This window comes from Heptranchias perlo, chromosome 16 (assembly GCF_035084215.1).
Source record: "Heptranchias perlo isolate sHepPer1 chromosome 16, sHepPer1.hap1, whole genome shotgun sequence".
NCBI lineage: Eukaryota > Metazoa > Chordata > Chondrichthyes > Hexanchiformes > Hexanchidae > Heptranchias > Heptranchias perlo.
Genome location: NC_090340.1, coordinates 56008848 through 56036486, shown reverse-complemented (window position 1 = coordinate 56036486; position 27639 = coordinate 56008848). Strand labels below are relative to the sequence as shown.

At 42.2% G+C, this 27639-nt stretch overlaps 2 protein-coding genes across 3 annotated transcripts in view; one reads left to right on the top strand and one right to left on the bottom strand.

Moving 5' to 3' along the window:
* The window catches only part of LOC137333804 (transcription factor Maf-like), a 319825-nt gene extending 297105 nt beyond the window's left edge, over positions 1-22720 (top strand). Inside the window, exon 3 of the mRNA XM_067998154.1 lies at positions 528-22720. Within this exon, the coding sequence (XP_067854255.1) occupies positions 528-558 (31 nt within the window). The 3' untranslated portion in view covers positions 559-22720. The remainder of the gene's footprint in view (positions 1-527) is intronic.
* wwox (WW domain containing oxidoreductase) overlaps positions 2331-27639 on the bottom strand; it is a 734210-nt gene continuing 708901 nt past the window's right edge. For both annotated transcript variants that reach the window (XM_067998153.1, XM_067998150.1), the window contains one exon: positions 2331-3014. In XM_067998153.1, coding sequence (XP_067854254.1) covers positions 2826-3014 — 189 coding nt within the window. In that variant the 3' untranslated portion in view covers positions 2331-2825. The remainder of the gene's footprint in view (positions 3015-27639) is intronic.

Genomic DNA, 27639 nt, shown 5'->3' with positions numbered 1-27639 from the left:
TAGCCCTTCAGCAACTTGATAAATTCTAGTCATTGCCCCTTGATTTTAAAATTCTCATCCTTGTTTTCAAATCCCTCCATGCCCTCGCCCCTCCCTATCTCTGTAACCTCCTCCAGCCCTACATCCCTCCGAGATCTGTGCACTCCACCAATTCTGGCCACTTGCGCTTCCCCAATTTCCTTCGCTCCATCATCGGCGGCCTTGTCTTAGGCCCTAAGCTCCGGAATTCCCTCCCTAAACCTCTCCGCCTCTCTCCTCCTTTAAGACGCTCTTAAAAACCTACCTCTTTGACCAAGCTTTTGACCTGTCTTAACATCTCCTTATGTGGCTCACTGTCAAAGTTAGTTTGATAACCCTCTTGTGAAGCGCTTTGGGATGCTTTACTACGTTAAAAGCGCTATATAAATGCAAGTTGTTGTTGTTGTAGTACGGTGAATATTGGATTGAGGGCCAAGAAAAGCAAAAGACAGGGTCTTCTCGGGACTGTTGATCCATGTTTTCACCTTTCATTGTATCTTTCTCTGCAGAAAACATGATGCTGGAATGCTGATTGCTTAGATCGGAACTTTCTCCGCGGCTCACTGACCGCCATAAAGCACAAAACCTCAGAGAAAAAAAATAACGCAACGAGAAAGACAACCATCGCAGCAGCGTTCTCAAGACTCCTTTGGCTAGTTTATAGTTTCTTCCTCCTCTCCTCCTCTTCCACCCTCGGTTCTTTTTTTAAAACAGAGGACAGCAATGAACAAATGAAGACGGCTATTCGTTCAGGTCTCTCTCACACACACACACACACACACACACACATATATATATATATAATACGCACGCATGATGTTTGAATAAAAGACGATGACAGTATTTAACAAAAAAAACACAAAAATGACAAGATGCTGGCATTACTTTAAAAAAAAGCAAGAAAAACTGAGCAAAGAAAAAAAAAACTGTGCATCGGCGAAACAGTCTTAATCTGTGAACGAAGACCTTGTTGAGACAATTACTGACCCTCCCTGATCTCAATCCCACAGCCGCTGATGGCACCCTGTGTATATATTTAGGCTTCTTTGATATATTCACATATCTCAAGAGTGCTTCCGATTCTCACAGTAATTGTGATTGACGTTAGATTACGGGTAGTCACAAAGGGAGATTCTGATAGGCTGAGACCACCCCATTGGTCTATCGGATTCCAAGAGGCTGAGATACACGTGATCTGGTCCAGCCTTCCAGACTGTGCATTATGAGTGCACCACACCAGAGATGACTGCAGATTTTAACAGGAATTGTTTTGTTTTTTTAAATTTTAATCTCAACAAAAGGAAGATTGAGAAGATCTACACTCTGATGGCAACGGTGAGAGTTTGCTGTGGGATTTAGCGCGCTATTGTTTGTTCTGGGTATTGGACCCCTTCTCAAGCAAGGACACACTGGCACATTAAAACCCACCATCTTCTCATTCATTAGCATCGTGTTTTTAAATATATCCCTTTCCCTTTGGCTGCACAAGGCTGTATTTTAGGATTAACAAGACTGAATCTCACCTACTATTCTTCTTTAAGCAAACCACAGCCTTGTCATTAAGATCAAAGTACATTGAGTGAATTTAGTCATTATCATAATGTAGAATAAAAACAGAACATGTTGGAAACCCTCAGCAGGTCAGGCAGCATCTGTGGAGAGAGAAACAGAGTTAACGTTTCAGGTCCATCATCAGAGCTACTATAATCTTATATTAGTTCTGATGAAAGGTCATCAATGCTGCTGAGTGTTTCCAGCATGTTCTGTTTTTATTTCAAGTTTCCAGCATCCACAGTATTTTGCTTTTATCATAATGTAGAAGTTTGATGGCATCTGCATTTGAAAACCCATAACAAATGTCATTGGCGAATTTGAGACTCAGACCATGCAGAACTGGTTGAATCATTTTATAAAATGTGTATTTAGTGGGGTGCGAGGCCCCTAGCGGAAAGGTTGGCCAGTTCAATTATCAGGGTTTCCCAGTTACGCAAACCCACCTGCCACTATTCAGAAGGGAGGTTTTTTTTCCTTTAGATCTTAGCTGGGCCTTTACCTGAAGCACTGCTTCATGTAGCGATGATGGGATGCTTCAATTTGTGGAGGGGCAGTGGAATACTAGAGAGAGAAAGACAGCTAAATCTGGCAGTTGGTTCATCCCCCTTGTTACTGCGTCTCCGACTGGCCCATAACAGAGCAACATGGACTGGTGGTCATCCAGAGTTCAACGGCAATATACTGTCCGACCCTTCCAGATGAGAGGACTGCGTCTAAGTGGACGACTCACAGGGAGCAATAAAGAGGGGGAACAAAAAGAGAACTGAATTTTTTTTTTAATAAGGTATATTTTAAAAAAATGCAATTTAAAAGCTGCTTGCAACGTAACTTAACAGCTTAAGTAGTCCAAGATTAAGGGATTGTCTCCTTGATAATCATTAACCTTTTGAGGAGTGACCAATAACAGCTTGCACATACATTATTGTACATAAAAGATGTTAGTTTCTATTGCCATGCTAAATATTACAAATAATTATTCATTAGTAACAATCATTGGTAACAAGGCTGTTTAGTAGAGTGTTCTAATTACTAATTGCACTCTCTGAGCTAGCAAAACCTGATCTATTCTTCAACACAGTGCAGGTGGAATTCAGCACAGTCTTCAAAGGGTTAAGCTTTATTTGAGGTGCACTCAATCTCGCAAGCTGATAATTTTAGAAAGGAGCCAAACAGAGAGAGAAAGAGAACAAGTGAGTGTGATAGTTTCCTGGTGCAAGGTTCCTTGCATTTCATCTTCAGAAGCGGTCTGCACGCTATGCAGACTGGCTGCCAATTCGCTCAAGGATCAGCCTCTCACTCAGCTCCCACAAGTCAGAAGCCAATGCTTCATTCTGGGCTTCCTGCGACGGCAGGCACCGACAGCAGTTGTTGAAGTACATCCCTCCCAGGCCCTCCAGCTCCGCGGCAATGGCACAGTATATGGTGGTGGCCGCTCCCTGTTGCTGGAACCGAAAAAAAAAGGAAAAATAAATATCCAGTACAATAGTAATAATAATTCAGACTAAAATACATTGAATAGTAAGAAGTTGTTTTATCTCCTGCGCTATAATGTGGCAGGTAACTTTGATGCTGAATTTATTCTGACAGCACTGATGTTTTAAAAATCCCTGCCAAAAAAAAAAATCAGCTAGTACACTCTAATTAAGCACAAACGTACAAAGCGCGAGCATAGTGACATGTGCCAAATCTACCCATTCTCCTTTCATCAGACTGATTTAATTGTGTAAAATTCTGTCAATGATTCCTGCCAAAGTTACCAGCTACAAGGTACATGAAATCCTTGAATAGCTGAGCATTACCGCAGCAATTATACACTGTGCGGGTTCCAGCCTCCACCGACAAGTCACTGGGTAAGCCATGTGACAGGCAGGATGGGTCTATTTACCTTGTGTCAGGCTCCCCATTTTATTTAGCTCGCTTTAGTAAAACGCCAGTGCTGGGAGAAGTGCTATAACTCACTTTGTTCGTGCTTTCTCCCTGAAATGAATGGGAACGCACACTTGAACTACGCTAATAGGCTTTTGACCCGTATATAGGCTTTGCAGACAAAGGATGCCTTGCAGCTTTAAGGACTGATGCAAAGCTGCCCCTAAGGGGTACACACAGATCGATTTCTTTCTGTGCCACCTTTATACACTTTTAAGGGGTGTGCAATTCCAGAAGTGCAGAAGGCAACGCTACTTATTTTGCTGCCAAGTTTAAAACCAGACCAACATCTGGATAGAGAGAGGGCAGAAGGTCATAACGTGGTTAAGAGTTCTGGAGAGGGGAAGATTTCCTCTTTTTGCACTTGGGCATAAAGCATTGCCCAAGCAGAGCCACGGGGGCAAATCGCACAGGGAGGATTGCACGCTCATAATGAAGCCTTCCCAATATTCCATCCTTTTACATTAATAGATGGAAATACGAGCACGTTCTGTTATGGCACGTAATCTTCCCTGCTCAATTTCACTCTACGGCTCCCCTCAGGCAAGTATTTAACACCCAGTGTAGTATCTGCCCCCTGGCGTTTACTTAGCCGATGGTGAAAATTTATTGAAAACTTCAGTAAACCTTAAGAACTAAGGCCTCTGCATCATAAAAGACCAAATTGGATATTAAAAAAAAGGACTATTATTTTAAAAGAAAATGTCTGATTCATACTTTAGCCGTTCTGGATAATGCACTCAAAAATGGGACAAACTCGGACAATCCAGCTCAATTTTTTTTTCTTCCACTTAAAAACAATGGAAAGATGACATTGTTGGTGCTCAATAGGCGGTCATTATTGTTCCCCAGCATCACAGCTTATTCTTATTCTTCCTCCCAGTCCAAAAAGAAGAATCTGTCACGCCTACTAACCACCACAGAGATTGGCCAAAGTGCAAAGTTCAAGCACAAAATAAGGTCTACTTTGAAAAGATCTCATAACCTGTGGGAGGGCCGCTGGGCCCTCAGATGGACTATGGAAACTCCTTATTGTGTATAGGCCCTGGAGTGGCATTGCACAACCTCACCTGCTCTCAAAAGTCAGTATGTCGGTCAATAACTTTTCAATATGGTGTTATTCATTGTACATTAAAGGAAACCTATCGCTGAGCCATTATCAGCTGTAAATGAGGCTACAACCAGGACCTTTTCCCTGATCTAGGAAAGGGATTAAATCCTAAGGCAGAGTTGGGAAAATCTCCAATTGTGGCTCCAAGCGAAATTTTTCTTTAAAAATTGGCTGCCAAACCAGTCCCAAGACAACTGCCACGGTTATACTGGCATCCTATAGCATGACCCAGGTTCAGCACTGCTGGTTTATGAGGGCGGATTAAGACGTGTAATGCTTAGAATCATAGACTCTTACAGCACAGAAGGAGGCCATTCGCCCCATTATGCCTGTGCCGGCTCTTTGAAAGAGGTGTCCAATTTAATCCCACACCCCAGCTTTTTCCCCGTAACCCTGCAAATTAGTTTTCTTCAAGTACATGTCCAATTGCCTTTTGAAAGTTCCTATGGAACCTGCTTCCACCACCCTTTCAGGTGGTGCGTTCCAGATCTTAACAACCCTCTGTGTGAGAAAATTTCTCCTAATTTCCCCTCTAGTTCTTTTGCCAATTATTTTAAATCTCTGACCTCTGGTTACCGACCCACTTACCAGAGGAAACAGTTTCTCCCTAGCTCTATCAAAACCCCTCATAATTTTGAATACCTCTATTACATCTCCCCTTAACCTTCTCTGCTCTAAGGAGAACAATCCCAGCTTCTCCAATCTCGCCACATAACTGAAGCCCCTCATCCCTGGCATCATCCTGGTAAACCTCTTCTGTACCCTCTCCAAGGCCTTGACATCCTTCCTAAAGTGTGGTGCCCAGAATTGTACACAATACTCCAGCTGAGGCATAACCAGTGATTTGTAAAGGTTTAGCATGACTTCTTTGTTTTTGTATTCAATGCCCTTATTTACAAAGCCAAGTATCCCATACGCTTTCTTAACCACCTTATTAACTTGCCCGGTCATCTTCAAAGATTTGTGAATGTGCACTCCCAGGCCCCTCTGCTCTTGCACCCCCCTCAAAATAGTACCATTTAAATTATATTGCTTCTCCATGTTGTTCCTCCCAAAGTGCATCACTTCACACTTATTTGCATCTGCCCATTTCACCAGTCTATATCCTCCTGAAGTCTGCTACTATTTACTACATTGCCAAGTTTTGTATTATCCGCAAACTTTGAACTCGTACTCCCTATACCCAAGTCCAGGTCATTTATATATAGGAAAAGCAATGGTCCTAAATGATACTGATCCATAAAACAATAAGACCATAAGAGATAGGAGCAGGAGTAGGCCATCTGGTCCTTCCAGCCTGCTCTGCCATTTAATGAGATCATGGCTGATCTGATTTTTACCTCAACTCCACTTTCCTGCCTTTTCCCCATATCCTTTCACTCCCTTGCTGATCAAAAATTTGTCTAACTCAGCCTTGAATGTATTCAATGACTTAGCCTCCATAGCTTTTTGGGGTAAAGAATTCCAAAGATTCATGACCCTCTGAGAGAAGAAATTCCTCCTATTTCCATCTTAAATGCGCGACCCCTTATTTTGAGACTATGCCCCCTAGTTTTAGTTTCCCCACGAGGGGTAACATCCTCTCAGCATCTACCCTATCCAGTCCCCTCAGAATCTTATATATTTTAATAAGATCTCCTCTCATTCTTCTAAACTCTAATGAGTATAGACCCAACCTGTTCAATCTTTCCTCCTAAGATAACCCTTCCATACCCGGAATCAACCTAGTGAACCTTCTCTGAACAAGTATGTCCTTCCTTAAATAAGCACACCAGAACTGTATGCAGTACTCCAGGTGTGGTCTCACCAGCACCCTGTACAGTTGTAGCATGACTTCCCTACTTTTATACTCCATCCCCCTAGAAATGAAGGCCAATATTCCATTTGCCTTCCGGATTACCTGCTGCACCTGTATGTTGACTTTTGGTGTTTCATGTACGAGGACACCCAGATCCCTCTGTACCGTAGCATTTTGTAGTATTTCTCCATTCAAATAATATTTTGCTTTTTTATTTTTCCTCAGTGGATGACTTCACATTTTCCCACATTATATTCCATCTGCCAATTTTTTGCCCATTTGCTTAACCTATCAATATCCTTTTGCAGACACTTTGTGTCCTCCTCACAACTTGCTTTTCCATCTATCTTCATATCATCAGCAAATTTACCACAATACACTGTTCCTTCATCCAAGTCATTGATATATGTTGTAAATAATTGAGGCCCCAGCACTGATCCCTGCGGCACCCCACTAGTTACAGATTGCCATTTTGAAAAAGACCCTTTTATCCCGACTCTTTGTTTTCTGTTAGTTAGCCAATCCTCTATCCATGCCAGTATATTACCCCCAACACCATGAGCTATTATCTTGTGCAGTAACCTTTTATGTGGTATCTTATCGAATGCCTTTTGGAAATCCAAATATATTGCATCCATTGGTTCCCCTTTATCCACCCGTTCCCCTTTATCCACCCTGGCCCGTTACTTCTTCAAAGAACTCTAATAAATTTGTCAGACATGATTTCCCCTTCATGAAACCATGTTGACTCTCCTTGATTGTATTATGAGTCTCCAAATGTCCTGCTACTACTTCCTTAATAATGGATTCTAGCATTTTCCCAATGACAGATGTTAGGCTAACTGGTCTATAGTTACCTGCTTTCTGTCTAACTCCCTTCTTGAATAGAGGTGTTACGTTTGCAGTTTTCCAATCCGCTGGGACCTTTCCAGAATCTAGTGAATTCTGGAAGATTACAACCAATACATCCACTATCTCTGTAGCCACTTCCTTTAAGATCCTCGGATGCAAGCCATCAGGTCCAGGGGACTTGTCAGTCTTTAGACCCATTAGTTTACCTAGTACCTTTTCTCTAGTGATTGTTTTTAGTTCCTCCATCCCCTTTGCCCCTTGATTTTCTACTATTATTGGTATGTTATTAGTGTCTTCTACTGTGAAGACAGATACAAAATATCTGTTTAATTCCTCTGCCATTTCCTTTTTTTCCATTATTATTTCCCCAGTCTCATCCTCTAAGGGACCAATGTTTACTTTAGCTACCCTCTTTTTATATACTTGTAGAAACTTTTACTGTCAGTTTTTATATTTCTTGCTAGTTTACTCTCATGATTTATTTTCCCCCTCTTTATTATTCTTTTAGTCAACCTTTGCTGGTTTTTAAAGTTTTCCCAATCTTCAGGCTTATTAGTAATCTTTGCCATGTTGTATGCTTTTTCTTTTAACCTGATACCATCCTTGACTTCCTTAGTTAGCCATGGTTGCTTCACCCTCTTTGTGAAGTCTTTCCTCCTCACAGGGTTATATTTTTGTTGCGAGTCATAAAATATCTTTTTAAATCTTTGCCACTGCTTTTGCACCATCATACCATCTAATCTGATTACCCAGTCCACTTTAGCCAATTCTGCCCTCATTCCTTTGTAATTGCCCTTATTTAAGTTTAATACAGTAGTTTCAGACCCAAGATCCTCGCTCTCAAATTGGATGTGAAATTCTATCATGTTATGATCACTGCTTCCCAAGGGATCTTTTAATTTGAGATCATTAATTAATCCTGTTTTGTTACCCATTACCAGATCCAAAACGGCCTGTTCCCTGGTTGGTTCCCCGACGTACTGGTCTAAGAAACAGTCCCGAATACACTCTATAAACTCCTCCTCAGGACTACTTTTGCCAATTTGTTTTGTCTAATCTTTGTGAAAGTTAAAATCGCTCATGATTTTTGCATCACCTTTTTTACAAGCCCCCCTTATTTTCTGATTTATATTTTACCCTACAGTATAGCTACTGTTAGGGGGCCTATATACTACTCCCACCAGTGATTTCTTTCCCTTGCTATTTCTTACCTCCATCCAAATTGATTCGACATCTTGATCTTCTGAGCCAAGATCATTTCTCGCTATTATACCAATTTCATCCTTGATTAACAGAGCTACCCCGCCACCTTTACCTTTTTTCTTACCCTTCCGAAATGTTAAATAACCCTGAATATTTAGCTCCCAACCGTGGCCACCTTGCAACCATGTCTCTGTAATGGCCACGAGATCATACCCATTTGTTTCTATTTGTGCCATCAATTCATCTATTTTATTACGAATGCTGCGCGCATTCAGATAAAGAACCTTTAATTTTGTCTTTTTACCTTCTTTCCTACCCTGGCCCCATTTGCTAGTGCACTCTTATATTTGTACACTCCGTCCCTTCCTGACACACTCTGTTTATCATTACCTCCATCACTTTCCTGTACTACTTCCTTGTCTTTTCTCTTTATCAATCTAAACTTCGCCCCACCTGAACCCTCCCCCCCTCTATTTAGTTTAAAGCCTTCTCTACCGCCCTAGTTATTTGGTTCGCCAGAACACTGGTCCCACCACAGTTCAGGTGAAGCCCTTCCCAAACATCCGTTTGCCACTACTCTCTGCCTCCTATCCCGTAGCCAATTATGTACCCAAGTTACCACCGTCCCTTTAATCCCATGTGCTTCGATTTTCTGAATAAGTCTGTTTTTTGGTACTTAATTTAACGCCTTTTGAAAGTTCATTTTTACAACATCTATTGCACTACCTTTATCAATCTTCTTTGTTACTTCATCGAAGCACTCAATCAGGTTAGTCAGACACGATTTGCCTTTAACAAATCCGTGCTGGCTGTCCCTTATTAATCCAGGCTTCTCCAAGTGAGAATTAATTTTGTCCTTGACAATGGTCTCTAGTAGCTTTCCCACCACTGACATTAGACTGATTGGCCTGTAGTTACAAGTTTATCCCTCTCTCCTTTTTGAACAGGGGTGTAACATTTGCAATCCTCCAGTCCTCTGGCAACACTCCCATATCCAAGGAAGATTGAAAGATTGTGGTCAGAGCTTCCGCTATCTCCACCCTCGCTTCCCTCAGCAATCTAGGATGCATCCCATCTGGACCGGGTGACTTGTTAACTTTGAGTGATGCCAACCTATTTAGCACCTCCTTTCTATCTATTTTTATCCTAGCCAATATCTCTACTCTCTCCTCCTCCACTGCAACATTAACTTCATCCTCTTCTTTTATGAAAACAGATGCACAGTACTCATTCAATACCTCAGTCATGCCCTCTGCTTCCACAAGAATTCCTTTTTTTGTCCCTAATCAGCCTCACCATTTCTTTAACTATCCTTTTACTTTTTATATGTTTATAAAAGAATTTTGGGTTCCCTTTTATGTTACTTGCTAATCTTTTCTCATACTCTTTGCCCTTCTTATATCCTTCTTCAATATCCCCCCTGCACTCTCTGTATTCTGCCTGGTTTGTGACTGTATTCTGTACCTGGCACGTGTCATAAACCTTCTTTTTCTGTTTTATTTTAACCTCTATTTCCTTTGTCATCCAGGGAGCTCTAGCTTTGATTGCCCCATCTTTCCTCCTTATGGGAATATGCTTCGTTTGTACCTGAGCTATTTCCGTCCTTGAAGGACTGCCATTGCTCATTTACTGTTTTCCAGGCCAATCTTTGTTTCTAATCCAGCTGTGCTAGATTCCTTCTCAAATCACTGAAATTGGCTCTCTTCCAGTTGCATGGATCTGGGTATTTTCACTGGTGATTTTTCTTTGACCCTTTCTATAACTACTTTAAACCTAATTATATTATGATCACTATTACCCAGATGTTCTCCCACTGAAACACACTCCCTATTTGCCCTATTTCATTCCCCAGAACTAGATGCAGCACGGCTTCCTTCCTCGTTGGGCTAGAAACATACTGATTAAGAAAGTTCTCTTGTACACATTTTAGCAATTCTTCACCCTCCTTGCCCTTTACTCTGTTTTCCCCCCAGTCTATGTTAGGGTAATTGTAATCTCCTAATATTACTGCTAGATTACTTTTACATTTCTCTTAAATTTTCATACAGATTTGCTCCTCCACTATTTGGGGGTCTATAATAAACACCCAACACCCGTGCTTATACTGCATGCTGCTTTTTGGGGAGGGGGATCAGAAATGCTGAGCAGATGGCATATGTACGATGGGGGGAGGATCATACAGTGGGTGAAATGGGATGTAGATGTATCTTGTGGTCCCCCGACTGGAATCTACACATTAACCTCAAATAGAGGCTTTTGGAGAAACTATATTTGTACGATCCATGCAGTCAGACAGAGCGTACCTCAGGCAGAGAGATCACAAATGTGACTTACTGTGTCTGTAGGATGTTCAACTGCGCTCCACAACAATTTAATTATTTTTGAAGACCAGCCAATTTTGTATGTGGAGCAACTCAAATACCATCTATGGAATTAAGCTCAGTGGGATTGTTCTTTTCCCTTTCAAGATTTCAATGAAATCTTGTTACTACAAACCTCTACTTACAACAAACTATTTTCTCCTTGGCCCCAGTGGAGCTTAAAGGTTAGCGATTTGAGATAAAAACTTATTCTGCACCAAGTCCCACTCACCCATCACCCCTGTGCTTGCTGGCCTACATTGGCTCCCAGTCTGGCAACACTTTGTTCTTAAAATTCTCATTCTCCCTATCTCTGTAACCTCCACCAGCCTTACAACGCTCTGAGATTGCTGCGCTCCTCCAAATCTTACGCATCCCCAATTTCCTTCGCTCCATCGTCAGCGATCATGCCTTCAGCTGTCTAGGTCCTAAGCTCTGGAATTGCCCCCCTAAACCTCTCCGCCTCTCTCTCCTCCTTTAAGTCGCTCCTTAAAACCTACCTCTTTGACCGAGTTTTTGGTCACCTGTCCTAATATCTAACGTGGCTCGATGTCAAATTGTGTGAAGCGCCTTGGGACATTTTATTACGTTAAAGGTGCTACATAAATGCTAGTTGTTGTTGTTCTTTCAGCTCCGGTCAGATAAAGTGCTGCTCAGAGAAAAACACACTGGAGCCAAACTGTCACCAGCATTGGCTGCACAGCTAATAGCCAAAATCGTATCAGCTTGGCTTCAGCCGAGGGTCTGACTGTCCAACACAAGCAGGCCTGAGGGATGAAGAATGACCCATCCACCTGGGGAAAAAAAAATGAATTCTATCCTTTATGAATAATGAGTCTTGTGGGGCAAGAGGGTAAAATTCCTCCTTGGGTAACAGGGCCATGTGATCCCTTGGTTAATGGCCCTACTGAAACAATCTCCCATACCTGAGCGCTGGAATTATTGTGAATACTTCTATATTACATGAAATAGATCCTCTGCATTTTGGTCATGTCTACAATAGTTTCAACACCAAAGGAAAGGGCTAGTTCTAATGAAGTTTTCCCTAAATTTCAACTGCTCAATTACTCAACACCAGTGCCAGTCCATTCATTCAGTTCTAATGGATCGGTAGTGGGTTTCCTCTACTTTGCTGTTATGTCTGTGACTCTCAGATGACGATGCCACGACTTAATGGCTAAATAAACCTCGTGGATCCTCTAAGAAGGTTAAAAGAATTCGATGCTACTCCATAACAGTCTCAATTACCAGTTGCGCTGCAAAATGAAAGAAAGCAAAGCAAAACTTTATGTCTTGAGCAAGTGGGGAATTTTATTTAAGTTAAGAGCCTAAAATTTTCTTTTAAAATCTCCTCCGTGGCAACACAAAGGGGGAAAAAAAAGACAGACAAAATTCCCCCTCCTCATTGCTATGCAGTGACACCTCCTGGAAAGTGCATGTGTGTGTGGATTTTGCGTGAGGGGTAGGTTTTAGGGTTGGCTCTGATGCCCTCCGCAGCTAAAAGGCCTGTGGACACTCAGTATCTAGGCTCATACATGAAGATTGGCCAGATTGGGTGAAGTACAGTTGGCACCAGTGGAACCATATCCCAGCAGGAGTCAGTGCCTTCAGGAAATAAAAATGTTATCAAAGAAAATCAATTTTTTATTTCAGTCCGACTATAAATAGGGCTCTCTGTTCAAGCCAATGTTACCTTATTGGGGTCTTCCATTGCAGTGACTACCTACTGGTGTGTGACTCAGTGTCCAGGTCCAACCAAAATCTGGGCGGACATGAGAGCAAAGATATTGCAAAACCATTTTTACCGCTAGGATGTGCGTTTACAAAAAAAACCAAAATAATAGTTTTGCTTTGTTGACATGAAGGCGTTTATTAAAAATATATGGGATATTGGGGATGCATTTGATAATATGTATTGTGTATAAGGATGTAGGATTGGGAAGGTTGCCTATAAAATTCATCAATGTAACAATGCCTGGCACAGGCATGATGGGCCGAATGGCCTCTTCCTACACTGTATGATTCTATGATAATAGAATTCCTGTCTTGACTTTCTGGTGGTAGATCCTCAGTGGATCCGCAGTCATCAGTATTGCCGGCAACTTGCTTTCCAAACTGTTTTACCCATGTTTTCTGCCAAGGGCACTTCAAGAACAGACGCTGCTCTCAAAAAGGGGTGCTCTTGCCAAGGCAAAGTGCCCAGAGAGCTGCTATATGCAGAAGCATGCAGAATAATCATTGCACCATTGATCACAACCATATCAATTATTTTATTATAGTCTGTCAAAACTAAGATCAGACGGCAAAAACATTGACGGCATTGAAAAGATTTGCAATAAAACAGTTGCAGCACCTGCTGAGGTGTAAAGAAGCTCTGATGGTCAACACGTGAGCAGGAACACGTGAGCAGGAACACGTGAGCAGGAACATGTGAGCAAGAACTCCCCAACAAGATCATGCTGAACCTTTGACTAAGGCTAGCTCGACTGCATGATATTGCTTTACAAACCTAATAAACGGTAACCCTGAGCCTTGTTAATAAAATGCTAGCTGAGAACCACTTGCATTTAAAAGGGTCACTTTGGGGCAGTTTGGGGTTTCGCAGAAGACCCCAGGAACCGCCTTGCTGCAAGTGGTGTCAGGTTAACCTCCAGGCAAAGTTTCTGCTGCTGCTGCTGCAGATGCCATATCTGTTACAGTAAAAACTTTGAGGAGCACTGTTTTCCTGTTTGGTTTCTCTGTCTACTGAAATTATAATGTTCAAAATAAATCCAACGCAGTGAACAATATAATCTCATTGGACACTGCTCTGCATTAAAACACAGAAAAGTAGCCCGCAAGGCCCTTTGCAAGCTGGTTAATATTAATTCCTCTGGAGCTGGTGGTTTAAATTGTAAGGTATCTTTGTTCTGACTTTTGAATGCTTTTGCCAGTGTGACTGGGACAAACATGGAACAATCACTCTTGTCTTACGCTAAGATAGTTCGGTCGGAGGTACAGGGAATGTGGCCAGGTTTGGCTCCTCTTGTTCTCGTGAAGAGGATTGGGTTTTATATCCATGTCAAGAAGAAATGAAAATACAAACCAAATCCAGATATCTGCTGCATCTAATAAGGATTCCCACCCTCCAACCAGGAGTTGCGCATTGCCAAGGTGGATTCTGGGAGTCCTTCCTGTGTCCATGTTTACATTACATTGCTTCAAATTCAACTGGATGTGAAATCCAGGTAAGTTTCCACTCTGGTTTTGAATGCACATTTTCGATGGGTTTCTAGTAGGCTTGCTACTGTATCAGAGTGGTGTTGCCACTGGATTCACTCTCCTAACTATCATATCTGTATTAAGTTAGGGCACTGGCACTCCAACTCTGCATTACAAAACAAATTGTTTTCAATAGACGAATCACGGCTTGGAAAGGAACATTCGTCTCGTTACAGCTGGTTACATTTTGAGGAACCTTTGTTTGTTTAAAAAAAAGTTCCGTAAAGACTCTGGCAGATGGCTCAAAATGCACCTGGATCCTGACAAGACACAGAACACTGAATTAATTTGTGAGGAAATGTTATACTTGCACCAGCCTTGCACATGTTATACATCTCAATAAATGGGACTGGGAGTCATCAGTACACTGGAACTCTATACTTGAAGGAGAAATATGCTCAGGAGCAGGTACACGTTTATCTTGACTGTATTTCAAAAGATTATGTGGCAAGAACCACAAGCTTGTTTTCCCCACAGTGATTCCCATTTGACTGTAGTGGTAACTACTCTGTCAGGGGTCAAACATCTGTAAGTTGTTGTAAAGGCAGTTTGCAAATTAAAATGATAGATATACTGAATAGAGAAAGTTCTTTGAAGCCCAGCACTATCCTTAATCAAGTCTCGATGCCATTTTCAATCCTCCCAAACATTTGCAAGCTGTCAGGGCAGGCCGCGCCATCAATCTTTTTAGTGTATGTGAAATTACCTCGAAATCTGGTTTCGGATTAACTAAAGAGTGTCTGCACAATAAGGGTTCATCACTCTCTTTCACAAGTCATTTGTCAGACTCTGATTACAGCCCAGAGCCACGGGGGTAGAAGATTCATGGATTCAAACTGGTATTTTTAATGTTTATTTGCTGTCTCAAACTCTTGAGCTCACAATCGGGGTTTTAAAGGGCGGTGTGATCGTGGCGAAGTGTTGGAAAGGTTTATTTCCCTTCAATTTTCTTTCACCCCACCGCCCCACCCCACCCCACATCCTCTTCTGAAGATGCTGACTCATTCTGGGGTATGGTGTCACTATGTGGCAGGCTACACTATCTCACATAAATCGTTGTTCTTCAACCGTGACATTTGACCATGGGGGGAGGAGGGGGAAATCACAGCCCCATCTGGGCTTGCCCCCACCTGATGTCCGTGCACACTTTCCAACGGGGAACTGCTGGATAGCAACCTGAAATTGGTTAAATTTTCTCCTCCCTCGCCCAGATGTGCTGGGCTGATTGCACCATCCTGGCTGAGATCAGTAAACTCACCACAGACAGGAGTTAGAACCTGGGGCCTCCATAAATGGAGGGCAATTTCTTCATTCTAGTCTTCATTGTAATAACCAAGTTAAAAGTATTTAAAGCACACTGGAAAAAATGAGAATGATAATGTTCAATTGGATGAACTTGGTGAGGCAGCAGGACTTTCAGAGAGGATTGGTCCTAAAGATCGTTTCCAGGGTAGGTCTGGAAACTCCTCCAGAGACAATGGTGCCTCTTTAAAAGGGACCAGGCAAAATAAGTGCGAGTACGACAAGAAGATTAAACACAAAATTAAAGCAGACTGCTGCTTTAAAACTTGTCCCTAACTTACAAAATCAGAGTAAAATGTAAAATATCGTAGAGAGCCCTCCAATGTCAGTTTGCAAAAATTCTAGGCTATTTCTAGTACAATTGGCATCTATAGGATACCATCTGCAGTGCAAGTGTAGAAGCTGGCATGGCAATATCATGAAGCCAGGCTGTTTTCCATCACTGTTCTATAGCTTACAAGCCAGAAAACAGGCAGCACTGCACGGCTTTGTTAACATTGCTCATGACATCTAACTGGCAAAATAATTAGCACTTGGAATAGGAGGGGAGGTGGAGCAAAATTAAATTTATAATCATATTCACATTATCTGCTGTATGCCATTTTATACATCATTAGTGAATGTTCAAAACCTTATAACATGTTAATTATTATTTGAAGGCATTTTGGATCAGTGTTTGCTTTGGTTGGTCTGCGCACATTCCAGCCTTATGCTCCTTTTATTAAAGGGTTTCTGTCACCATTTAGGGAGATTTTCCATCTGGCTAAATTCGTCGTGTAATCAGAAAAGGACCTTCTCCAAAAAAACACCCCAGTTAAATCTGCAGCACATTGCCCATTGAGGTTACATTCTTGCAGTTGGTGGCCTGTCCTTTATTTTTCTTTCCCCCTTTGTTTAAAAACTTGTGCAGTGAGCATGGTCTATATATGATAGAGTCACCATGCACATTTCTGTTCGCTAAACACTCTTACTGAATGATAATGCCCCCTTTAAATTGGCACAGTGAACTTATCTAGTGAGTAGCTGAGCCATACAAACTAGGGGAGGTCCCAGGTTTGATTGTCAATCTGTGCTGAGTCAGCTGATCTCAGGCAAGGTGACAAAGGGTGCTGGAACTGGCCTCCGCTCCCCTGGATTAGTGTTGGGAGAATCAGCTCCCATTCCTAATTGCTATTCAGCAATTCCCACTATGAGTATGGGTGTATGGATGTCGAGTGAGGACAGGATCAGGCTTGGCCACAATGCCCCCATGGTTAAATAGCTTGAAAATGCTCACAGTCAAGGCTCAAGCCTGAATAATGGCTTCTTAGGTGACGTACTGGGGGGGGGGGGGTGCACGATAGCTGTGAAACTCTCTTCATAGAGCGCAGGAGGCCATTCGGCCCATCTTTCCTGTGCTGGCTCTTTGAAAGAGCTATCCAATCAGTTCTACTTTCCTGCTCTTGCCCCATGGCCCTGCTAATTTTTCCTTTTCAAAGTATAGATCCAATTCCCTTTTGAAAGATATCATTGAATCTGCTTCCACCATGCTGCAACGGAGGGAGGAAGACAGAGGGAGAAAGAGGAGAAGGAACTATTATTGTGCCAAATGTATTCATAGCAATTGTCACAAATGGATATATTTACAAAAAACAGTTTTAATGCTCCATATCACTACAGAAATGTTGTCTCCAGGGAATATAGTACTGAAAGATTCATCGCAATCTTGCCAAACTCACTGCATTTTGCAGCTCTGCTCCTGCCAGTTTCTATTTAGCTCCAATATCTTTTTATCTTCTTGAAAATCCCAAGTGAAGTGTTAGGTTTGATTTTTAATAGTGTTTACATCCAGCCTATGCAGATGGCCCAAAAGAGATGCTCACCAGGCAGTGCTTGATATTTAAGTCAATCTCGAAACCAAGCATCTTTCAGTGCAAGCTCCTCATGCGAACTGCTCGGATCTTAAGGGAGTTGTTCTTTAATGGTGTCGGTCAATTTTAACCAACCTTGAGGTATGGCGGGAAGGGGCGTGGCTAGGTATAGGCGGCACTATCCTAATCGGTTTCAAAAACTGGTCAATTTACTGAAGGAGGAAATCAGTATCCTCCGAGATATTTTACCTAAAACTCACTGCTTCTTTAAGGATACTATATTTTAAGGTGAGGTCATCACATTTTTAGATCTTGAATCCTTTGCATAAATTCTATCTACATGGAGCACTAAAATAATAAGGTGACTTGCATTGACATGTCTGGGTCAGAAGAAGGTTATATTTCATAAAGAGAAATGGTCTGTATTGATTCCCATTATCTTACATGGAATTAATAACCTAATATTTCTTATGAAATCCGATGGTGACCTATGGTTTTCTCTGCTTTTATAAATTCTTCAGTCCCTTTTGCTTCGCTGTGCCAAATACTGGAGTGATATCTGAGTGGGTGACTAATTAGAACCAGTCTCCTTCATGTGGTACTGCAAAATGACTGCAGTCTTTAATTAAAGGGGCTTTGCCTGCCTTATCAGACGGAGCAGATTTAATTACCTCGACTTACTACTGTACCTGTTATTCTCATTTCCCGATTCTGCGTAAAATATTATTTGTTAATATTTTTCCTTACATGTTAAAGGTTTTAGAAAAAAATCTTTCTTTTACGCCCCTCCCCGCCATAGCACGTACCATTCTCCAACTGAAGGGGTAGGTAGTACTTTAACTACGCCACTTTGTGACTTGCTGCTGGGAAATGCGCGACAGCGGTCTGCAATGACTCATCTTCCTTTGAGAATGTGTTCCGTCTCCTGCTATTTATCTCTCACTAAGGCCAAAATCAAGGGTCGACAACCCACATCCCTTGAAACGCCTTGATTTTTATAGATATATATATATATTTATTTCTGGTACTTTCATTTTATATCTGATAGTAATGGCCAGTTTATTATTTTGTTGTCAAACACAAACACTCCCAGCTCTCTGAGAAAGGAAGGATGCCCATTTCTGGCTGGCCAAAGCCTCAGTTTTTTCAAGTCTGGCTTCAGAGAGCTGGATCAATGGAGCAAACAGAAGTTCTGCTTGAAACCTGGCTTGGGTGCAAGGTGGATAGTCCAAAGTTGAATTCCAAGCAGCAAAGCAGGATGCTGAACACATGGTCTTACTAGAGAGCAAAAAGCATTCATTTTGACGATGAAAAGGAAGCTCTTTGGGAAGAAGGTGAAGCTGGCAGTAACAAAAAATCTGCAGCACCTCAACGTACAGCTATGAGGATCTGCCAATCTGCCAGCATTGTGCGTTCACCTTTAATTTTGACATAATAGCGTGAGAGGTTAAATCACTTGACACTGCAGGATAAGCCTTGATCCTCGTGTCCTCCTCGTCATCATCATCGTACCACATCTGCCAGTAAATGGGGCTCAATGAAGACAAAACTCAGGCTTTGGAGGGTGTTATTACCCCAACCAGTTTGTAGCGTGAACTGAAAAGAAAATGTCAGGTTGTCCTCAGCAGCTACCTGCCTCAGACAGTCACATCTTTTCCCTCCATCTACACTACAGCCTTTAACGAGTCATCTGTCTTCTGTGAGTGAAGTACCTGGAGTAACTCCACCAAAAAGATTCACACTCGCGATCAAAAGCTAAAATCACTTCACGGTGGGGAATGTCCTCGAACATCTCTCATACAGCGAGGCAGTACCACGCTCTCCCTGGTGGAAAATGTAGTCATCAGAACTAGAACCCGTTTTGGACAGTTTTTAAACCAATTTCAATTCACGTGAACCAATGAATAGCAGACCAGTTGCCGCATGTGGCAGCTTAGTTCCATTGCTTTCCAAAGCGAGTGGGTTTCCCCACTGCTGCACGCAAGGACTATAAACTGGCCTGAACTGGAATTTCTTGCAGGGTTTCCCAACCCCTGAAAGGAACCATAGCCCATTTCAGAGCTCAGGGTGTGTCAAATGTCTGAATCATCCACCATTGTGTTAATAAACTGTGTTGTAAAACATGGGTTTGTTTGAAGAGATTTCCACAAGTCTATGAGGTAATTATGGGAATTGTTTGCAGTTAAAGAAGTAGGGAGTATTATAGGATTTTGGGGTATCTTTGAGATTGAAGACAATTATTTTTCTTGGACTATATGTGAACAAGAATAGACAAGTTAATGTTTGGGTAGAAGTCCCACTAGTAGAGGTAGAGGTCAGAAGAAGGCTATCTACCTGAACAATTCGCTTGTCTTTTTTTGTTTCAGATGCTGATGGCTCTGCTGTGTATTTCCAGCATTTTCTGTTTTTTTTTAATTTTTGCAACAACAAAGTGTTCTTCTCGCCGACCTCTACGTTTTCCCAATACTACCCTCCCCTCTTTAAACTGAGAAGGCAAGAGGCCTTGGGAAACGCCCCTCAACAACCCCCCCCCCCCCCCCCCCACCCCGCCGTAGCCTGGAGCCAACACCTCTCCACATGAGCCAAGAGTAGGCACGTGTAGTGGGGCAGGTTTTGGCCTCCCGCGATGATTCAGCCTCTTCCCGAGATGAGCAGCTCAGCTAACGTGAGGTGCTCTCCTTGTGGCGGTTTAGCCGGGAGAAATGGAAGGGGGTGGGAGAAGGAAGCTCCGCAGCTCATCCAGCTGGGTTCAAATTAAAATGGCGAGTTATTCAAACCCAGGTCGCGACTGTGGGAGTCCAGTCCTCCACTCGTAGACTCTGCATGTTCCCTGTGCTCGCACTACAGTCAGATATTACTCATTATGGCAGTGTACTTTTGAAGATAGTTCTGTTTTAAAGCCTATATTGATTAATCTCTTGTAATCTTTTATCAAAATCCCACATGGCTATGAAAGAGTGTTGACTAGTCAATTAGAGAACTAGTAGTACAAATGGAAATACCAGCTAACACCATCTGGTTCAAACCTGTATATACTGTAGCTTTAATGCCAGTAATGGGTTAATAGATTTTTTTTCTCCCTTTAGAGGCTGTTGTACATAATTTGCAATCAGCTTGTTTTGACACCAGAGACTGCGACTTCTGCTGCCTAGAACCCCTCCCCCCTCCCCCCATGTGCCTGTGATGTGCTCAGGATGTGATCACAATGCTCTGCTATCTACTCTTTTCAAAGGGGAAAGCGACAATCTTCTTTTGAATTCAGTTGACAGTAATTTTGCTTATTCTGTGCTCTACGCACTGTACAGTTATAAAAATAAAAATCAGATTCGTGGGGGAGCATCAACCATGCTTCAAGGGCCTAGGCATCCCATTGCGACAGGAATTTTACAATAGACTATTGACTACATTAATAATAATTAGAATACATCAATAGTATTGTAAAATTCCCTCAGTTGAGACACTGCATTATTGTTCCTTAAACTCATTTTCTATTGATTTGCTTGTATTTACTATTATTGTAGTTTATGGTCCGTATTATGGGCGAGGAGCTGATGTAGGAAGGGAAATGATATAATGGGTTTTTACATGTTCCAATATATTGACCCAAGGGAATACTGTGGCAGTCCTATACTGAAAACAATGGCAAATTGATTCTTCATCCACTTCTGGCATCCTGGTGGTGTGAAGGTATCTCCAAATGCCCTAACAGCTATTCTCATCAAAACAAACAAACTGAATTTTTTTTTTAAAAACTGTTGAAATTTCAAATATGCAAAGAAAAAAAGGTTTTCAATCTTATTTATTTATTTTTTTAAAGCAGAAAGAGGGAGAAAGAAAGAGAAAGTGTGTCAAAAATTGATCACGTTTATTAAATGTTGCTCCTTTGATTTTAAAAGTTGAAAGTACAGCCATTCAGTTTAAATTCTTACAGGATGACCCTGAGGTCATGCCTAGGGAATAACACCTTAATGACAGTGACCTCCTACACAGGGTGCAACTAAGAGGTTAATGGTTGGGTATTTCAACAAATAAAAAGGTTTGATGTTTACTCAGTCTTCCAGGAATGCAACAAATAATAAAATTTACAAAAAAAAAGGAATGTATTTTGCAATAAAATAGGTAGTATAAACTAAGACAACTCGAGACTGGGTAGTTTTAGGTCGATATCATCCTTGTTTTAAGAAAAGAGAGGAAAAATAAAACAAAAAAAAAGCCAGGTACTTTCTCGTGATAAGTAGTTGGGTCCTTGGTGGAAATGAAAAACAGAAAAAAAAACTAGTATAGAAGGAGCTCTGTAAGCAGTGGTTTTCAGGCTCTGAAACACAGGCCTCATTAATATTTCATAGGTACATAGAGTCTCATTTATACTATTTCCATAATTAATGACGATAGCTTAGGCACTACCTTTATAAGGGGAGAGAGAGAGAGAGTGCTCCGTAGTTACCGTTCCATTGGCTGATGGTTACTTGTGAAACAGTAGCAGATTATTATATTGTATTTCACTCACCAGCACCTTTGCTGCCAAGTCTTGTAGGGAACCCATAGTCTAGTCGCTTTAGCGAAGAAAATAAAAAAAGGTGCAGCAAACGCGATATTGTTGCCCTCCATTAGTGACCATTTAAAGAAACAAAGAAAAACTGTACTTGATGCAAATAGTAATTAAATAAGGTAGAAAGAGCGAGAGAGAAAAAAATTATTCAAGAAAATATTGCCTATTCATTATGCTACACCTTAGCATAGAAAATTTAAAAGAGGTAATGTCAGAAAAGTTACAAAATTTAAAAATCATGCAAATCTTAACTTTATATGCATGTGATAAGTATTCTACTTCTGTACCATGAATTTTAGACTCATAATTAAAGCTGCCTTCTTCCTCTCCCAAGTAGGATGTAAATAACATGTAGATCTTTGCCATGTCCGCATATGTAAATAGAATGTAAATAGGAAGAGCTATGCATGCTGATCTAATAGCAGATTTCAGGTACTTTTATAATCGCAATCCTCATATGGCATGTACTTCAAAAAAAATTTAACAAAAAAAATGGGAAAAATAAATTATTAAAAAGGATGTTTGTTAATAACAGAATCGCACTGGAAATGGTAGGGGAAAAAAAAGAACACAAAAACTTTTGTTACTGTACAACCATTTCGCTGTCATTCTTCCATGCAGTCTGTCCTCACAGAATAATGACTATGGTCCGTACTTAAAGAAAAAGAGAGAGACAGACATTGGGAAAGATGTAAAATAAAGGCTCACACACTTGGGAGGATGCCGAGAAGCTCATTACAGTACAGACAATGTCACGGAGTGAAATAAGGAATCAATGGATTGAATGGGAACTTTTATAGGAATGTTAACTTTTTTGAAATTGAAACACTGAAAATGACAAAAAAAGACATTACATTCGCAATAGATGGAGTGATTAATTTTTATCTGTGCTGAAAAGATTTTGAATTTAATAAATAAATCTGATGACCCACAAAACCTGGCTGATTCATTTGTTCTTTTTAATGATGATTATGTTTGTATGCATTTACTGGAATGGAGTGCGGCCATGCAGGGAAGCAGACCATTTCTCCATTTCACACTTAGGGGACAACTTTCATGCACTTCCATGTCAGGTCAGATGCCAAGAAGAGCTGCCCTACGCTGATGTGCCTCAACACGACACAGGCAGCTAATCCACCAGACATTACTGGTACAAATACGTATGGACAAACATCACCATGCCCTTACCTCCGCAGAACCCAATTTTCCTGACAGAAAAAAAATGGGCTGGAAACTTGGTTCCAGCCCTTCTCGATGTTGCTTTTAGGCGGCCATCAGGATGTGCGAGAGTGGCTGGGGTGACTGGGCCTCTGATTTTTCATCCCCGTAAGGCTACTCCGCACCTCTTCCTGTGATAGGACCTCACGGTGTTTTAGGCCAGGTGCGTGTACCTACGTGCTATCTGTCCATGGCACAATGCATTGAAGCTCTGATCCATTGTGCCACCATGCCAGTAACAATCTTTTAGTCAAGTAATACCACCTAAAAACTAGGCAACAGGGTTGGTCAGCACACATTCATCTAGAGCATCGCAATTTGTTGTTGTGAATTGGGCTGGTGCAGTGAGTTAAGACTCTATCCTTCCACCTCCGGCCCTGGGCTCAAATCCAGCTCAGACTGGTGGGATGAAAGCCTCTTCTATCTGATAAGTGTAAAGTAGAGTGGGGGTTATGGTACTGGACCAGTAGTGGTTGTTGGAGGCCAATCATCTCAGCCCCAGGGCATTGCTGCAGGAGTTCCTCAGGGCAGTGTCCTAGGCCCAACCATCTTCAGCTGCTTCATCAATGACCTTCCCTCCATCATAAGGTCAGAAATGGGGATGTTCGCTGATGACTGCACAGTGTTCAGTTCCATTCGCAACCCCTCAAATAATGAAGCAGTCCGAGCCCGCATGCAGCAAGACCTGGACAACATCCAGGCTTGGGCTGATAAGTGGCAAGTAACATTCGCGCCAGATAAGTGCCAGGCAATGACCATCTCCAACAAGAGAGAGTCTAACCACCTCCCCTTGACATTCAACGGCATTACCATCGCCGAATCCCGCACCATCAACATCCTGGGGGTCACCATTGACCAGAAACTTAACTGGACCAGCCATATAAATACTGTGGCTACAAGAGCAGGTCAGAGGCTGGGTATTCTGCGGCGAGTGACTCACCTCCTGACTCCCCAAAGCCTTTCCACCATCTACAAGGCACAAGTCAGGAGTGTGATGGAATACTCTCCACTTGCCTGGATGAGTGCAGCTCCAACAACACTCAAGAAGCTCGACACCATCCAAGATAAAGCAGCCCGCTTGATTGGCACCCCATCCACCACCCTAAACATTCACTCCCTTCACCACCGGTGCACTGTGGCTGCAGTGTGCACCATCCGCAGGATGCACTGCAGCAACTCGCCAAGGCTTCTTCGACAGCACCTCCCAAACCCGCGACCTCTACCACCTAGAAGGACAAGGGCAGCAGGCGCATGGGAACAACACCACCTGCACGTTCCCCTCCAAGTCACACACCATCCCGACTTGGAAATATATCGCCGTTCCTTCATTGTCACTGGGTCAAAATCCTGGAACTCCCTTCCTAACAGCACTGTGGGAGAACCATCACCACACAGACAGCAGCGGTTCAAGAAGGCGGCTCACCACCACCTTCTCGAGGGCAATTAGGGATGGGCAATAAATGCCGGCCTTGCCTGCGACGCCCACATCCCGTGAACGAATAAAAAAAAACTCAAAGGTCATGGGTTCAAATTCCATCATAGCAAGTTATGAAATTGATTTTCAATAAATCTATTAATTTGTGGGCTGGTACCAGGGTAAAAAATGAGCATGAAAGCTGATTCACTAATGTCTTTCAGGGAAGGGAGCCTGTCACCTCTCCCTGGCCTACATGTGACTCCAGTCCCACATGATGCAGTAGACACTTAATACTCTCAGTGCAACAAGAGATGGGCAATAAATGCTGCCTTGCCAGCATCATCAACGTTGAATTATACATCACAGAAGGCCATTCAGCCCATCTTGCCTGTGCCAGCTCTCAAAGAGTTATCCAATTAGTCCCACTCTCCTGTTCTTTCCCCATAGCCCTGCAAATTTGAATATATCCAATTCCATTTTGAAAGTTATTAGTGAATCTGCTTCCACCACCCTTTCAGGCAGGGCATTCCAGATTATAACAACTTGCTGCGTAACAAAAATGACTCCTCATCTGCCCTCTGGTTCTTTCGCCAATTACCTTAATCTGTGTCCTCTGGTTACTGATCCTCCTGCCATTGGAAAGTGTCTCCTTATTTACTTATCAAAACCCTTCATAATTTTGAACATCTCTATTAAATCTCCTTCTCTGCTCCAAGGAGAACAATCCCAGCTCAATCACACCAAACAATCAACAAATAAAAAAAATGCTTGACTTCTACCAACGATACTTGGCTTTTGTTACATTAGTCTTAATAGTTGTGAAGAACTGCCCTTGCATAGTTGGTCTGCTTTTCACTGGCATTCCAGACTTCCATAAAGAACAAACATCTGTGGAAAAGATCTGCGCCCACTTGGAAATATCTGATTGCATCAAGCGTGGTCCAGGGTTTGATTGCATAATTGTTGCCTGGTGAGGGTCTCTATTAGGCACAAGGATTTCTGCCGGTCACTAAATATGTTCCCAAAATTAGATGAAATTTTATGATATAAAAGACAATTTATTGATGACATTACATGATGCTTGTATACAAGATAGGTTCGCGAACAATTCACATCAGTTGACTAGATCCACTGGTTGACAATTTTGCTGACATTGGCAATACCTTTGTGTGCGTAGGGCTGATGCCAACAACCGCCTCTCACACCAGTTTGATTCTCCATTCCTCTACATTGTCCAATTAAAAGGTAAATTTAAGGACAGTTTCACACTGTTGAGACATTACCCGCTGGAACTTCAGTGAGGCTGACCATAATTTTACAGAGGAAGCTTAAAAGACATAGGTCATGGGAGGAGGGAAATACTGTAAAGGCTAAGCACTTCCTGGAGGAGCAGGAAGAAGGGAGAGCAACAATATGTTGTGTTAAAATTCACATTTACAGCATTCCTCTGTGGCATCCTAGATTTCCCTATTCCACTACTGGGGTAAGAGGGTCTCCTCTTCAACATATCCATTTCACACACACTGATGACAACGAGATCAGCCTGTTTTGAGACGAGTTAAGGGTCACCTTAACCCCCTCCCCATCTCCTCAGTTTTTGCTTTGTGTAAAGAGTGAGAAGAGTGAGCCATCCTAGGATTTAGCCATACACCTCCTAGTGGTCAGCCATAGAATGGTTCTTTTTTTTTTGCAGAGGCCGAGGAAATGGTTGCCTGCCAGCCCCCCTCAACTGGGGAACAGTGTGCGGCACAGGGGAGATAAATTATAAAGAACTTAATGAATCAATCGGAAATAGGCCGGGGAGAAAAGCAAAGAGAAAAGAAAATTGCCTTCACAACCTGTCGATCAGTTGTGGCCTTCCCTGCTGGTAATGGCAGTGCCGTTATCCCTATACTTCCGCTATTCGCATAATTAACCACTCATTTGTATGAATTAATTCCACAGGGATTGCGGATATTAAAGAATCAGCACAAATGTGTTAAAAATAGCAACGGTGGAGACCTCTCCAGCGGAAGAGGGGCTTGCGCAGAGCTACAAAGGAAGAGACTTCTGAAAATGAGGTGCTCACTTTGCATGTTATGTCTGAATGGGTCAATCCCATCTGTGACCATCAGCGTGCGGAATGCCCTTTGGCAGCTTTCTCAACATGCCTGATGTTATTATACACAGCCACAAAGGATTTCCAAAGCTGAAGTGCAATTAAGAGAAAACACTTCCAATCACAGAGCCTTTCTTCATTACCAATATTCATTGAGCATAAGCCAAGAGGCTGTTCCCGTGGCTCTCAAAGGGTTAACGTGTACATGAATCGCCCCCCCCCGCTGAAATTTAAACTGGGGGGATCCGTTTGAGAGGGAGAGTAAAGTGTTTAAAATCTCTGACTGAGTATGTCATATCTTCAAAATACTGAAGAGCGCAAGGACTGTTGTGCGACTCCATTTCAATCCAATTCTAATTTTATCAATGCTTCTTTTTTTTAAAAAAAAAATTATTTTTAAAATCCTAATTTCTTGATCTCTCTCACCTGAAGGCACTCAGTGTTGCTGGCGGACAGTTCCATGACAACCCTTGGGTATGTCAATCAAATGGCAATTCTGTACAAGTCACCCTAGACAGTGATGGGTGGCAGAATATTTGACTGTGGAGGGCATCACAGTCAAAGCCCAATCCTTTCCTCAGCCAATGTCCACGTTACAGCTGGAGTTACTGGACAGCAATCAGAAGCATTAATCGTGGCTGATTTTCCCCCTTACCACTGAGGCTCATTGTAACATTTCTTTTGCTCCCTATGGCTGAAATGAGTTCATTCAGCGCAAACTGGGATCGGACCTTTATCCTTCTGGTCTTTACGGCTCGGTACCACGGCAGGTGGTGCATTTACCTACTAGGCCATCGGGGGAGCTCATTTTGTTTTTGACATAGGCCCGACAACGTTCTCCCTTGAGATGTTGCAGCTCAGATCAGGGAGTGCACTGTATAAACAAATCCCAGGAAGCAGCCACAGCCCGTGACATGTGGCACCGCACACCAATACTTCATTGCACTGTGTGTCATATTCTGCAGGGTTTACTGGCCCTTCGTAAACCTGGTCATACTGCATCAGAGCAGGCTGAATTTACATTCTAAAGTGATACACAATCTCACTGAGTTTTCAGTGTCAGAATGTCCTGTGTAATTGATTTTTTTTTCCCGCTGTGCAAGCATACAAATCTGGCTGCGT